Below are 15,421 nucleotides of genomic sequence, written 5' to 3'. Positions count from 1 at the left end.
AGAATCTTTTTTTTTTTTTTTTTGGCCTAAAAGGGTTCAAATGTCCCGTACACACTAAAACTAAAAAAAAAAAAAAAACACTACATATCCCATAAACCCTAGCAAACGTGGCGCCACACAAGAGCTTCACAACCGTTTAGCAGCTAGCAACGATAGCATCTACCTACTTATCAATTTGACTCAGATGGAGTGTTTAATCAGTAATTTACCGACACATCCGAGTGAAATGTTAATGTTTCTGACAGTTTGGTCTCATTTCCTCCCTCATTATCTGTATAAAACTCCTACACTGACCTGCTAGCTAACTAAATCGTTAGCCTCAGTTATTAGCCAGACATCCAGTTGCTTAGCAACAGCGCCCTCGTCAGCATGAATGGTCAATAAAGCACGTGTCGGCTTCTGGAAAATTCAGCGGTTCGTCTGAAAGTACCAAACACATCTATATAATAATAATAATAATAATAATAATAATAATAATAATAATAATAATAATAATAATAATAATAACAAACTACTATTTTATCTTTCAGACATAACAGCTTAGCCCTGTATTAAATGAGTGTTTTATCTTTAGTTTAAATGTGAAGTATAAACTGAGTGGAACAAAAGGGACTATTTTTATCGCCATGTTTAATCAGTTTCACCTCAAACTCATTGTTTATCACTCCAGCATCGTGGTAAATATTTTCACATTAAAATAAGACTGGATTAAAGACTAACTGCGTCATTAGAAAGGTGATTAAAGGATCATCGGTAACATCATTGAGTTGTTATCCTCACCTCTGGGTTATGTTACAGATTTAAAGATGTTGTTTGTAATATTTAGCAGTGGTTCTACACCTGTAATCATCTTATATCATTTTGCTAAATATTTCATTTACATAAGCGAAACACAAAGCAACAGTCCTCAACAGTAAGCCACAATTTGAGTGACATGCTCACAGAGAGTTTGTGGATTATTTTGTAGACTATATACTAAACTGTAAAGCGAATCATCTCAAATGCTTCCCTGGACTGACCCGATGGCGCATGTGGTCTAACATTTCTTCAGTTCCCCACTCTCAACTTAAAAGCAGAAGGAAAACGTATTGATCGTAGTGGAGATCGTTAGTACCTCTCTGCTCAGTGTACATAGCCAGTTTAGCTTTGCTAATCTAATGTGAGAACAAAGCTAATATGAAGCTGCGATGTAAAAATCACACAACTGATCTTCATACGGCTCAGGGTGTTGTTTAGTTTGTGTTTAAATAGTTACATTTAGAAGCAAGCTACTGTGGTTTCACATGGGAACTAGAGAATTGCTGTAAAGGCCACGCCCACAAGGTAAAACCAAGTTAGGTTAAGAGTGGGCGGTGTCAGGTGTAGGAGGGGAAAGCACCTCATGCAGTCATTGCATCAGGTTTACCTTGTGTGTCAGTTCAGAAAGCTCCGCCTCCCGTATTAACATTCAGATATTCCTGTTTTGGAGGCATTTCTCCTGATTTTCAGTTTCAAAATAGTTTCAGCTAAGCTACACCAGATAACTGTACAAATAAATCCAAACCACTTTTCCTGTATAAAACATTTTATTTGCCATAAGGTATAAAAAAACAAAACAAAACAAAAAAAAAAACACTTTTTTTAAAAAACAAAACAAAAAAGCACCAAGAGTCAACAGTTGATTTCAAATTTGTGACATCCTTAAAAAAAATTAAATAATAAAGACAGTAAAATAAAATCAGTCTGACAGGAAGTTGGCATACTTTCCTGTTTCACCCTGTTAAACCTGGAACACACTAGCATGTGCGCTAACAATGCTACACTAACACACCCCAGAATCGACATGGCTGTAGATTTATTAAAGACGAAATAAAAAAGAGGCAACTGTAAGTAAATCCAGCATAGTGACATCACACACAGTGAACTTCCTGGTTACGCACATCACTTCCTGTCTGCTGATGGAAGTGTGTAAGGAGTAGAATGATTAGTAACCAGGCTAGTGTTAATGATGTTTAAGGTGCTGGGGAAGGTGAGCACTCTACTGCCCCCTAGTGTCACCAGGTGATCACTCAGTGCATGTCCTGATGCTGAACTTACCCTGTAACCTAGTGCCGGTTGTGCATGTCTATTTAAGCACCCTGCTAAACAAACAAACAAAAACAGGAAGTCATTGTGTTAAAAAAAAAAAAAAAGAAAAAGAAAAAAAAAAAGTTACTACTCAGTTTGTGTATGACAAACCTGACACTAAAGCTTTATCCAAAAATATGACTATAATACAAACACGCTCCGAGAGGAGACCAAGGCCAGGCGTGTTTAGACTCGACGTCCGAGTTTCTCTCTCTCTCACACACACACACACACGCACACACACACGCACACGCACACGCACACGCACGCTGGGGCAGGAGACGATGGCGTTCTAACAGAACTATAATACAGCAGACAGATGGCAGGCCGTCGTCCCAGTGCATAAATAACGATTACAAAACGGTAGAAAAGCCCCGTGTGCTCAGTAAAGTGTCTGTACATGACCTCCACACTGAGGTAGATAAAAATAAAAAACTTTACACAATTCATCACAAACACAAAATCAGGTTCTCAACAGAACCACTTCACAAACGCTTAGGCCACCTAAGACATTAAACAATATTAGAATATTAAAAATAAAAAAAATTAAAAAAAAAAAAAAAACACAAAAAAAACCACATTATGCCTTTAGAGTGCAGACCTCCACATCAGAGCCACAGATAGAACTCTCTCTCTCTCTCTCACACACTCACGATGTGTGTGTAAAACTCCTCTCATCACTTCTCAAGTGATCTGTTCACACGTTTTCATTTTAATGTTTTGATAGACTATAGTGCACAGGTTCTATCTAGGGCACTAACAGATCTGCAGTAAACAAATTATTTGTATTATATAATTTTTTTTTTTTTTTTTTTTAAACAGAAAAAAAAACATACATAGTGCAAAAGATTTATTTACAGAATGAGATAAACCTCAGCTCAGCTCTTTGGGGCAATTAAACACAACCATGTCCGAAACAGCACCCTGCTCACTACATAGTGCACTACCCACAAAACATTAAAACAGCTTAGTGTTCACACAGTGTATATAAAATACCCATAATGCACTGTGGCCATTAAACATAACGTCCCTTATATAGTGTGTAGGGTGTGTGGTTTGGGGCACGCCCACAGTGGACTAATGGAAGCCTATATAGTGCATAGGGCAGGTGGTTTGGGACAAACCTACCCATGGACTGATGGTGATCCATATAGTGTGTAGGGTGTGTGGTTTGGGACACGCCACAGTGGCCTATAAAGTGTGTAAGGTGTGTGGTTTGGGACAAGCCACAGTGGCCTATAAAGTGTGTAGGGTGTGTGGTTTGGGACACGCCACAGTGGCCTATATAGTGTATAGAGTGTGTGGTTTGGGACACGCGCACAGGGCAGTGTTGATAGTGCACATGGTGTGCAGGGTGTAGTGTACAGGGCACTGTTTCAGACACAGGAAGAGTTAAAGTGAACTCATGGCTCATGGAGTGTGTAGGTGGCAGGGTTATTTAGTGTCCTGTAAGGCAGGAAGTAGGACTTGGACGGCAGGAAGTGCATCTTACCGCCGTGTCCTCCGGCGTCGTCTGAGAGGAAGCTGCGCTTTAACGAGCCGCTCTTCACTCAGAGGGGATTGTCAGCGCCGCTCTCGAGGCCTTTTCCCTGCTAGTCAGGTGACAAGAGGAAGAACGATTAGATCCATGTTCATGAACACACGCACACACACACACACACACACACACACACACACAGATCAGCTGAGTATATAAACATGAACACAGGAAACAGTAGACTAATAAGAGCATTGAGTCAGTGAACCCTCCTCTAATGAGCATGCACAGCTCTGACAGCGCTCTGCCCCCTGCAGGACACCAGCAGCACTGCACCCCCCAGTTCACAGCAGCAGGGAATTAGAGAGGAAAAAAGAAAACAAAGACGCAGGAAAAGGGGGGAGGGGCATGCAGGACACGGATTACTCCTGTGGGTCAATAGTGAGGAGAATTTGGGGCAGAACGTGCATTTTAGCAATCATGGAGAGGGAAGTGTGTAAGAAAACACCCTCCATACAGCACCACAATCACACACAGGGCCTGTGGAGCGAGTGACACCATGACATGTACGAGTGGTTTCTACAGGCATGCACACACAGAGAGAGAGAGAAAGAGAGAGAGACAGAGAGAGAGACTGAGAGGCTAATGTAGGCAAACCTGACGTCCTTTTCATCCACAAGGCACTTTGGTCAAAAATTTGCAAAGAAATTTGAGGAGAGGGTTTTGTGGGTTTTGTCTTTTTTTGTTTTGTTGCCGAAACATGAATTTGAAACACAATCCGTTTTGGTTGAGTTTTGTACACGGTTATGCGTGTATGTTTTTATTTAGAGCAGCAGACAGACAGCAAAAGGATTACAAGCCAAAATGTAAAGAAAACAAGACACGCTAATTTTACTAGCATTAACACACAGAGCAATTTTTTTTGTTTTCTTTTGGTTTGCATCTTTTTTTTCTCCCCCCTGTTCGTGTTCCTACTTAAAACATGAAGACCAAAAACCTGCTATAGAAACATACATGAAATAGCCAATAGACAAGATTCAGCACATTGTACTTTATATCTTTTTCTTTTTTTTCTCCTCCAAATTTGATTAAAAGGTAGGACTTGATTGTAAAACAAATTACAAAATAAAACAGAACTAGTGTGTGGAAGGAGTGTGACAGGAAGTCCAAGTGGAGCTTAAAAAAATATGTACAAGAAAAAGCATGTTTTGAAATCTTGACATGTTTTATATGGAGCCCAATCATTAAAAAAAAAAAAAAAAAAGAAAGGAAAAAAAAAAAAAAAAAAATTCAACCCAAAAGCAAAGCCCTAGGTTTGGTCTACTTCCACTGCTGGCCGAACGAATCCTGATAAAACTCCTGGTCAGATTTGTAGCCGTAACTATCGGCAGCGTGCAGCGGCTGCTGCGCGATCGGCTGCGAGCCCCAGTTCTGATTACTGTTATAATTATTATTATTAATCTGCCGGCGTTTGGAATCGGGCTGGCTGTAGCCATCGGCTTTGCGTTTGCCTCCTACATTCCCACCGCGGCCACGTACCCCTCGAACCCCGCCTCCTCTCCTCCTTGCGCCGCCTCCTCCAGCAGCTCCTGCGCCTCCACGCTGGGGAAACCCGGCCCTGCCACGTGGAGGCCCCGCCCCACGTCCCCCTCTGGGTCCGCCTCTCGGTCCACGCTGGCTCCGCCCCTGGAACTCATCGTAGCCATAGTAGGGCTCTTCGTAGCCACCACGGTAACCGTGGTAGTCATATCCGTAGTAGTCATAGTAATCTTCATAACCGTAATAATCTGGGGGGTACGAATAGCCGCCTCGGGCTCCGCCCCTGCCACGCCCTCTGGGAGGGGGCGGAGGTACGTGAGGGGGGCCGTAGTAGTAATAGTCGTCATACCTGTAAAAAGGAGGAGCAGAATCACACACACTAAGCACAGGTAGAAAGATCGAAGGTGTACACTGTGCGTCTGAAACAATGATGTAACACTAACACAAACACACACACACACACACACACTTACATTTGTGTTTTGGCCGCTTGTCTCTGTGCTTTGCGTTCTTTCCTCTTCTGATCAGGTGGCTTCGCAAACACAATCTCTACAGTTTCACCCTCCAGCTCCTTCCCGTTCATCTCCTCCAGCGCCTGCACGCACACAAACACACACACTATCAAATACAAGTTTAACATCAGCACCATGTCTGTCTGTCACTCAGGCTCCGCCCACGCACACACCAGCCCGTCCTAAAGATCCCACAGTAAGCACTGACTCCGCCCACCAGCCGTCAGGTGCGAGTTACCTTCACGGCACCGTCCCGCTCTTCAAAGTGAACGAAGGCGTAGTCCTTCAGCTTCTTCACCCGCTCCAGCTTCCCAAACTGACCGAACGTCTTCTCCAGGATGTCCTCCGTCACGCTGTTCGCCAGGTTCCTCACAAACAGCACCTTCACCTGGAGGGGGGACATCAGAGAGAGAGAGAGAGAGAGAGAGAGAGAGAGAGAGAGAGAGAGAGAGAGAGAGAGATTAAAGCAACGAAGACGTTTGGATGGCTCTGTAACCATGACAACAGAAAGACTTGTTTATGTTTGTGAAATCCCTCTCACCTTGGCCATGATCTCAGGGTCGGGGTCCTCGATAGGGTCGGCCCACTCCACCGTCACCAGCGTACCCCACACCTTCACCTTCCCGCTCATCAGCCTCCGCCGAGCCTGAGCCGCAGACTTATGGTCCTCGTACTCCAGGAAACAGAACCCGCGGTTCTTCTTCTTGTCGTCCGGCTGGGTATACAGGATCACGTCGTTCAGACCCTCTGACGGGGAGGAGGAGAAGGCAGAAGAGCGTTAGTCAGGTGAACACCCACATGGCCGTGTCGGCGCGGTAAACAGCACGGGACGACAGGTAGGTCACCTGTGACTTTGGAGAATTCCTCCAGGATCTGCTCTTTTGTCTTGCTCTTGGGGATGGAACCCACAAAAAGGCGGTTGTTGGCCACCGATATACACACGCCGATGTGTTTCCCTGGGCGGATCTCACGATTGTTATACTGATAACACACACACACACACACACACACACACACAGACACACACATCGTTCTGATATAAATAATAAACTTCTCACAGCTGCCAACAGACAGTGTAATGATCAGAGGAATAAAACTACAGGGCAATAATCCAGGTGAGCCCGGCCAGGTAACGGCCCAAAGTCTCAATTACTGTCCTGTAACAGCACACACACGCCCCCTCAGTGATTTATTCCTCTTATTAAGGGTTAAATAAAACCTATTTTAAAAAACTACAGCAGTATTGAGTGCAGTAATTAGGTGAACGTAATGTTGTGTGTGTGTGTGTGTGTGTGTGTGTGAGAGGTGACTCACCAGCTTTACGGCCTCCTGTGCAGCGTCTTTATCGCAGAAGGTGATGAAGGCGTATCCTCGGTTCAGACCACTCAGGGGGTCCATCATCAGCCGCAGGTCCCAAATCTGCCCCGCCTTCTCAAACAGTGGCACCAGCTCATCCTCAAACAGATCCCGCGGGATCTTCCCCACGAAGATCTACACACACACACACACACACACACACACACACACACACACACACACAGGGGCGTTCACACACCAAGTGTATCACTAAGACACTGTACTCATCCCTAACCTTACTGATCGATTGAACACACACACACACACACACGCACACGCACACACACACTCCAAGCAGAGGCCATCCGGTCAGATCTTAGCGGTTGAACTGTCACCGTAACACACATTACTCCAGGACAGAACATGTGTCATCATGTGGAAAAGCCTTAGTGTGGATCTTCTGATTTAGAAGAGTGTGTGTGTGTGTGTGTGTGCGTTACCTCCGTGCCGATGGAGGGCTGAGTGCCTGTGTACACACACTCTGGTGGCGGTCCTCCGTACTTCCTCTGACCTGTTGTGACATCAAGTGTGTATCCGGTTCTCTCGAGTAGAGCCTGCACAGAACCGAGGAACCACTCCATAACTCACACTTCCCTCTCTCTACCGTTTATTTTATCCGTTTATAGTTACATTAAAAATGTTAGTCAAATTACAGCTTTATTTCTGTAAACACACACACACACATACATACACACACATACATATATACATATATATATATACACATATATATATATATATATATATATATATATATATATATAGATATATATATATATATATATATATATATATATATATATATATATACACATACATATATATCACACATACACACACACACCCCTTCATGTGTGAAAGAACTGCTACCATAGAAATGATGCGTTAGAAGGAGCGTGTTAATTATGAATAAACAGGTTCATTGGCAGCTGCGCTACTTTAGACAAAATTAATCCACAGGTTCTGACCAATCACAACACAGAACTCAGCAGTGCTGTGGAGCAAAACTGGGAGGCGGGTTATAACCCCAGTGTTCACGCTAACATTATAACGAGTGTGTGTGTGTGTGTGTGTAGGATGATCCATACTTTGATTTTGGTCTCGTCTGGTCCTTTGCTGGATTCTGTAACTTTGGTCCCTTGTTTCTCTCTTTGCCTGTACGTCTTCATCACACCACACAGGAAGGCACTTTTATTCTGAAACACACACACACACACACACACCTCATCTCTACAGGCTCTCATTTAAAACACAGGGTCATGTGTGTGAGTTAGATCTGGAGTTTCTCTCACACACACTTACTTGCACGTGAGACAGGTCGCTCTCTTTAAACTGCTGCAGGACCTGGAGCGCTCCTTCTTCATTAAACTCCTTCAGAGCTTCAATAGCTCTCTCATCCAGGTCACTGTGTGCTACCAGGCCTACACACACACACACACACACACACACAATGTTAGAGTGGAGAGCAAAGAGCAGGTGTTAATCTCAGAGATAAAGCCCTTGGTCCAGTCAGATGTGATCAGCACACAGCAGTGTAACCTCAGTCACTCAGAGAGAGAGTTCAAACAGGTATCATCACTGACCAAGGGCTGTATACACACACACACACATTTTTAATCCTCTCTCTGAAGAATGGTCACATGACCCATGATCCCTCATTGTGATGCAGCTTTCTGTACAGGTGTGTGTTTATCGTCATCGTAGGGGGCGTAGCTTGTGATCACTGACCTGTAGGAACTCAGTAAATTATCTAAAAGCCTCAGAAGTGTCACTCCTCTGACACGCCCCCTATACTGTTCTGGGTTTTAAACTTTGATAGAAGAGAAGAGCGAGTGCTTCCTGTGTGTGATGACGGCGTTCTCTCACCTGCGATGTAGATCTCGTCGAGTTTCTCTGCGACTTTCTGCGGTAACCCAGCCTGTAGTAAAGCCTCGAAGTTCTCCGAGTGTGTGGCGGTGGAGGATGTGTCCATGGGCTCCTCAGTGCCGTTCCCATTCACGTGATCCGATGCCATGACGTCACAAATCTACAACACAGTGCAGAGAGGGTTAGAGATGCCCGGCTGTGTCCCAAACAGAGGTTAAAGATCACTAACGCCTTCCTTACGGAATAGATGAGTGGCTGTGTTCCAAACAGAGGTCTAAACTATTTGTGTACTGACTGCTACACAGCACCTCCAAGTGCCCTACAGGCTGTGTTCCAAATCGAGTGAACATCCCTCACAGATCAACCCTGAATCCCTGATGTTCCAAATCTATAAATAAATAAGTGTTCGAGCATAAATAAATATTATGGTGTGCACCGCATGATTGAACACACACACACACACACACACACAGGTCAACACCATCACTGAGAGAGAGAAGCTGAGTGAACGAGGGGCCGTGTCCCAAACCAAGGTTTGTGCTAAGTGACGCTAGAGCGCGCTTACAGGCTGTACACGACTACATTTTTAGAAATGTCAGTGGATATAGAAGATTAATAAGTGGTCTGTAAAAGCACACCCTGAAGAAAATGCGTGTTGTGTATTAAACCTGTAAACGCGTTGCGGTTGCTAGCTAGCCGAACTAGCTATGCTAGGACACTGACAGATAAGCTAGTTTACCTCAGCGCGCTAATGCACAACATTTCACAAGGCCTTATTAAAGAATATAAATGATAACCGCTCACTCCAATACACTTCATGATGAAAGTGTAATGAATGTGTAATAAAAACCCAGTCGGGTCCGTTAGCTAATCCGCGCTAATGCTAACCCCGGTGTCCATTTTGCAGAAAGCCGGCTGCTCCACATTGTTTCCAAACACCGAAGCCGAACAAAGCCGGAGTGTTTAAACACACACACACATACATATATATATATATATATATTTAGAGAGAGAGAGAAAGAGAGAGAGAGAGTGCGCACACACAGCATAAACACACACACATAGAGTGCACACACTCACCCTGCGGTGCTGGGCGATAAGGTGCGATGGTCAGATGAATTTAATTCAGAGGGGAAAGGGGAGAAATATGGTTAAATATTAAAAAAGAAAAGAGAGAGAGAGTCTGAAGACTCCGCACAACAGCGGCTCCTGTTCATCAGACACCAAAATGGCGGCTGTGTTCACGCGGGGCTTCCCTCACACACCGCCGCGGGGTCTCCCACTCACACCAGCAGGGGCTGCGCGCGCTTTTACAGACTACATGCCTCACAACCGCTACTGAACCCTAACACTGACATCAGTATTAATAAACTAAAAAACTAACAACAAAGGGCGCACGGTGGTGCCAGGGTCGGGGTTCGAGTCCCGCCGTGGCCCTGTGTGTGTGGAGTTTCCTCCGGGTACTCCGGTTTCCTCCCCCAGTCCAAAGACATGCATGGTAGGCTGATTGGCGTGTCCAAAGTGTCCGTAGTGTGGGTGTGTGCGTTGCGCCCTGCGATGGACTGGCACCCTGTCCTGGGTGTACCCTGCCAGTGACCCTGAAAAGGAGTAAACTAGAAGATAGAAGATGGATGGATGGACTAACAACAACACTGACATCAACACTAACAACAGTGTTGATACTGACATCAACACTAATACTAACAATACTGACACTAACAACACTGACATCACTAACAATACACATCACTGACACAACACTAACAATACTGACATCAACACTAATAATATGTGTGTGTGTTATTAGTGTTACAACACATCCATCCATCTTCTACCACTTACTCCTTTTCAGGGGAACCTGGAGCCTGTCCCAGGGAGCATCGGGCACAATGCGGGGTACACCGTGGACAGTGTAACACTAACATCAACAACACTAATACTAATAACACTAACACTAACAACAGCATTTACAACAATAACAAGAACACTATTGAAATATGTATACATTTTTTAAATTATATAAGAAAAACTATTTTAAAACATTGGCTACAGAAATAATAGAACTTCAGATTTATTTCATATGGTTGGTAGGTATAATTTGCTGCTGATTTTTGTTTAGTTTTTTAGCATTTACAGTGTTTTTGCATTATGATTGTATTTACTGTGTTTGTTATACATGAATAACATGTAATGAGGACTATTTCCAGCTTAAATGAATGTGCAGCTGTTTTATTTTATGTTAATAATAATAATAATAATAAGAAGAAGAAGAAGACATTTACAGAGAGTAATTATAATGTGTGTAAATTGTAATTAAACAGGTTCCAGTAATGTCATTCACAGTGAGCACGTTTTTAAATACCTTTCTGTTTATTTTTCCTTTATTAGCAGCTTGCATGTGATAACGAGAGATTATCCCAGATAAACAGAATCATGTTTATTCATTTACTTAAGATAAATCATGACCCATGATGTGTAATGTTGCTTTATTTATTATGAAGATCCACTTGATTGAGTCAGAGGATGACTCAGAAACCATAAAACTCTTCAGAGTCGACACCAAACAACACATTTCCACTGCGTTTCTCTGACTGTAAAAGCTTTCAGGACACACACACATACATACACACACACACACACACACACACACACACACACACACACACACACACACACATTTTTGTCTCAGCTTCAAATCAAAACAAGGCCTCAGTATTACTCATTTTAATTGGCTAATGATTAATCTGTTTAATCAGGAGCATTCTGATTTTTAAAAATGTACCTTTTGTTTTTTTTAAATAATACAAGTTTTAAACATTTTTTGATTTTTAAAAAATGAAACACTAATCTTTAGATAAATATTAATATTTACAGGATAAAACACGAAAACAAAACTGACAAGAAAATGAAAAAATAGTGTAAATATCTGACTTAATTTAGACGAAAATGTTTATTTATTTATTTAGATGAATGAAATCTTTTTATTATCCAGTCACTCAGTAAATACACACTTAACCTGCTGACAGTTATCTCACTAATGATCCGCACGCCATAAAGATTTATTAGTTTGTCTTGTTCCAGGCTCTAAACGACTCAAATCGTTTACTTTCACCGCCATTAATCGAATAAAAGATCAAAGACTCGTTGAACAGGAAGTTTTTGGGGGGTTTCAACTTCGTCAGCTTTTTTTAAATCCCACAAACAAACCCGAAGCACCAATGGAGGCATTTAAACCGGAGAGGAAAAAAAACTCCTCTCGCAGTGCAGCACGGGTAATGTAGTTTCTTATGTCTTCTAATAAGGGAGCTCGAGGAGACTTTTTACATCAACTTCCGTCAGCCACCGCTGTCGCTGCGCATGCGCGCTGACTCGCTTTCGCTTGGCCGGTTACACGGATCCTCTCGTGAAAATCCGGAGGCAGTAAACGGAGAGGAGATCTCAAAGATCCCAGTTTAAATCTGAGGTAATCCGGTACTTTTCACAGGTTTATAAGTTTAATAGTCAGAACTGGGTGTGTGTTAAAAGGTATAGTTTAGCTCAGGGCGGGTTTTAGAGAGAAAGAACGAAGTGAGAGGTGATAAAAGTGAAGTTTATTGTTGGTGCTGCGGCGGTCTTGTGAGAGGCAGGGGGTGAGACAGACATTTTGACAGTGACTGTTGCTGTGAGATCGGACTGATGGCGTGTGGAGCCACTCTGAAGCGCTCTCTGGAGTTTGACCCGGTGATGAATCAGAACTCCCCGAAGCGGAGGCGCTGTGCCCCGGTGTCTCCCTCCTCCTCCCCGCGGAAGTACCTGCGCCTCGAGCCCTCACCTTTCAGCCAGGTGAACACCACGCCCACTCCAGGTGAGACACTAGTAAAAGCCCACCGTGGCAGGTCTGCTCATTTCCTGTTAGCAACTAGCTACTTCATCTGTCCTGCTGCACACAGCTAGCTGGCTAACTAATAATACACTTGCTCACTAGTTAACTAACTAACTGTTCATATCGTTAACTAGCAGTTACAGCTACAGTGCAGTCAGTTACACTCACTCAGTTAGTAGTTTATTAGCAAGTTTACTTCCTCACATCTCACTTATTGATTCATGACATGAATACTAGAGAGTTCGTCAGATTTTATATAGTTAGCAGTTATCCTCATGAATTACAGTTCAGTTAACAGGTTAGTTTGTTTACTAGTTAGTTAGCAGGTCAGTATTGTTAAACCTCTGGTCAGAAATGATGAGGTCCTGATGAAACGTGTGTGAGGAGTAAAGCCAGGTTAAGGTGTTTATATAGCTGTCTAGCTAAGTGCAGTTGATCAGCTGACTTTGAGAAATGTTAACGGTTTCACTTTTATTTTAAAACAGCTTGATAATAATTAAAGTGTGTGTGTGTGTGATTAATTTTATCTCATCAGAACAAATTCTGCACAACATTAAACAAGAGTATAAACGCATGAAGAGAAGACACCTGGAGAACAGTTTAACAGATTCCCCTATCGACTCTCAGCCCAGTACATCCATCACCGGTAACTAATCACACACCACCAATCGCCATCGTACACACCACCAATCGCCATCATACACACCACCAATCGCCATCATACACACCACCAATCGCCATCATATACACCACCATCATGCGCACCACCATCATGCGCACCACCATCATGCGCACCACCATCATGCGCACCACCATCATGCACACCACCATCATGCACACCACCATCATGCACACCACCATCATGCACACCACCATCATGCACACCACCAATCACCACCATCATACACACCACCAATCGCCATCATACACACCACCAATCGCCATCATACACACCACCAATCGCCATCATACACACCACCAATCACCACCATCATACACACCACCAATCACCACCATCATACACACCACCAATCGCCATCATACACACCACCAATCGCCACCATCATACACACCACCAATCGCCATCATACACACCACCAATCGCCATCATACACACCACCAATCGCCACCATCATACACACCACCAATCGCCACCATCATACACACACCACTAATCGCCACCTGCTTCATGATTAATTATTAGACTACCAAGTCCTACAACTCTTACAGGGGTGTGTGTGTGTGTGTGTGTGTGTGTGTGTATCAGGTGTGTGTGTGGGCTCGTTGTCCCCCACTAAAAGGGAACAGCCGCTGTTCAGTCTGAAGCAGGTGGGTTTGATCTGTGAGCGTCAGCTGAAGGAGCGAGAGGAGAAAGTACGAGAGGAGTACGAGGAAACTCTCACCGCTAAACTCGCAGGTAAACAACATCATCTCCACTGGGGGGCGCTCTGCTCTCACACTGCTGTGTCTGCTCATGCTAACACACACACACAACACAACACACTGCGAGTCAGAGGTGTTCTAGAATGTTCTATCATTAACACTGTATGAGTGTGGAGTTCTATATGATCACAGTATAAAAGTTCTCCACTCAGTTCTCCACTCTAGAACCCTGTAGATGAAAGTGAACCTGTGATCTAGTGTACTCTGTGTTGGTGCACTACATAGTGCTCATGATGCTCCAGTGTAGGGAATAAGGGAGCAGAGAGAGATTTAGGACACAGCCCAATGCCATGTTTTAGTTCTGTGACTCAAATAGACGATGTGGATATTAAACCGGGTTAATGCTCAGTGTGTAAACTGTGGTGTGTGTGTGTGTGTGTGTGTGTGTTTTTCTCCTGTGTAGAACAATACGACACGTTTGTGAAGTTCACTCATGATCAGCTCATGCGCAGGTTTGGAGAGCAGCCCGCTAGCTGTGAGTTACTGCACTATACTCCACACACACACACACACACACACACACACACACACACATACATACACATAGTGACCGGCTGTCATGGTAACAGAAGGACAGTAGGGATATGGTTTGAGACACAACCACAGTGATTTGAGATGCAGCTCTTGAGTTGACACTCACTCTGTTTCTTTTTCTCTCTCTCTCTGTGTACATGTGTGTGTCAGATGTGTCATGAGTGTGTGTGTGTGTGTGTGTGTGTGAGTGTGTGTGTGTAGCGAGTGAGCTACGTTTCGTGTCGTCAGGCCCTGCACTTCCCATCGTCTCCGGATTCCACATCAGTCTAAGGATTTCTCAGAGCTGTCTGCGGTGCTGCTGCACGCTTCAGCCGTGTGTGTGTGTGTGTGTGTGTGTGTGTGTGTGTTCAGTGAAACGGCAGCTGTGATTTCCTCATATTTATTACGCTCTCCTTTTTTTGATGCCTTTTAAAACATCAGCATTTAATTTTTATTTTTTTCCCCATCATGGTGTGTGTGTGTGTGTGTGTGTGTGTGTGTGTGTGAGAGAGAGAGAGAGAGAGAGAGAGAGCAATAGTGTTTTTCTTGACTTTGTAAAAATGCCTTCACATGTACAAATCATCATATATTTTGATGAAAGTTTTTTTGTTGTAAATTATTTGCTTTTCCTCCTCCTCTCAGAGCGTTATGGTTTTACAGCTGTGTGCTTTAACACTTTATCTGACTTTCATGTTGAGATGATGTATACAAATAAACAGTTTACACAAACTTTCAAAGACTTTCTCC

The 15,421-nt window shown here is 43.6% G+C and overlaps 2 protein-coding genes across 4 annotated transcripts; one reads left to right on the top strand and one right to left on the bottom strand.

Annotated features, from left to right (window-relative positions):
- Positions 1 to 1,546: 1,546 nt before the first annotated feature.
- On the bottom strand, positions 1,547 to 10,109 carry syncrip (synaptotagmin binding, cytoplasmic RNA interacting protein). Of its 3 annotated transcripts, none has more exons than XM_017450768.3 (12): positions 9,937 to 10,108; positions 8,857 to 9,016; positions 8,293 to 8,411; positions 8,079 to 8,186; positions 7,431 to 7,544; positions 6,949 to 7,125; positions 6,480 to 6,615; positions 6,176 to 6,381; positions 5,873 to 6,022; positions 5,596 to 5,717; positions 5,123 to 5,471; positions 1,547 to 3,698 (listed from the first exon to the last, which is right to left on the bottom strand). In XM_017450768.3, exons 2-12 carry the CDS (start codon positions 9,002 to 9,004, stop codon positions 3,657 to 3,659), a joined length of 1,671 nt encoding a protein of 556 aa, XP_017306257.1. In that variant the 5' UTR covers positions 9,005 to 9,016; positions 9,937 to 10,108; the 3' UTR covers positions 1,547 to 3,656. The 3 variants fall into 3 exon arrangements, with proteins under 3 accessions (XP_017306257.1, XP_017306265.1, XP_017306248.1); XM_017450776.3 differs by having other exon boundaries at positions 1,547 to 3,695; XM_017450759.3 differs by lacking the exon at positions 1,547 to 3,698 and having other exon boundaries at positions 4,365 to 5,471; positions 9,937 to 10,109.
- Positions 10,110 to 12,214: 2,105 nt separating this feature from the next.
- On the top strand, positions 12,215 to 15,404 carry akirin2 (akirin 2). Its single transcript, XM_017450864.3, has 5 exons — positions 12,215 to 12,700; positions 13,254 to 13,364; positions 13,986 to 14,135; positions 14,565 to 14,636; positions 14,846 to 15,404. The coding sequence occupies exons 1-5, from the start codon at positions 12,532 to 12,534 to the stop codon at positions 14,854 to 14,856; spliced, it is 513 nt and encodes a 170-aa protein (XP_017306353.1). The 5' UTR covers positions 12,215 to 12,531; the 3' UTR covers positions 14,857 to 15,404.
- Positions 15,405 to 15,421: the final 17 nt, after the last annotated feature.

The sequence above is a fragment of the Ictalurus punctatus genome, chromosome 2 (assembly GCF_001660625.3).
Source record: "Ictalurus punctatus breed USDA103 chromosome 2, Coco_2.0, whole genome shotgun sequence".
In the NCBI taxonomy this organism is placed as follows: domain Eukaryota; kingdom Metazoa; phylum Chordata; class Actinopteri; order Siluriformes; family Ictaluridae; genus Ictalurus; species Ictalurus punctatus.
This window is presented reverse-complemented; position numbering and strand designations above follow the sequence as displayed.

Bases quoted from the DNA above. Each gene is read 5' to 3' on its own strand.
- akirin2 (XM_017450864.3), top strand. From the start codon at position 12,532: ATGGCGTGTGGAGCCACTCTGAAGCGCTCTCTGGAGTTTGACCCGGTG. The intron at 12,701-13,253 runs GTGAGACACTAG...TTATCTCATCAG, and splicing joins GAACACCACGCCCACTCCAG to AACAAATTCTGCACAACATT. The intron at 13,365-13,985 runs GTAACTAATCAC...TGTGTGTATCAG, and splicing joins GCCCAGTACATCCATCACCG to GTGTGTGTGTGGGCTCGTTG.
- syncrip (XM_017450759.3), bottom strand. From the start codon at position 9,004: ATGGCATCGGATCACGTGAATGGGAACGGCACTGAGGAGCCCATGGAC. The intron at 8,187-8,292 runs GTAAGTGTGTGT...TGTGTGTTTCAG, and splicing joins GCGACCTGTCTCACGTGCAA to AATAAAAGTGCCTTCCTGTG. The intron at 6,382-6,479 runs GTGACCTACCTG...CCTCCCCGTCAG, and splicing joins GGAATTCTCCAAAGTCACAG to AGGGTCTGAACGACGTGATC.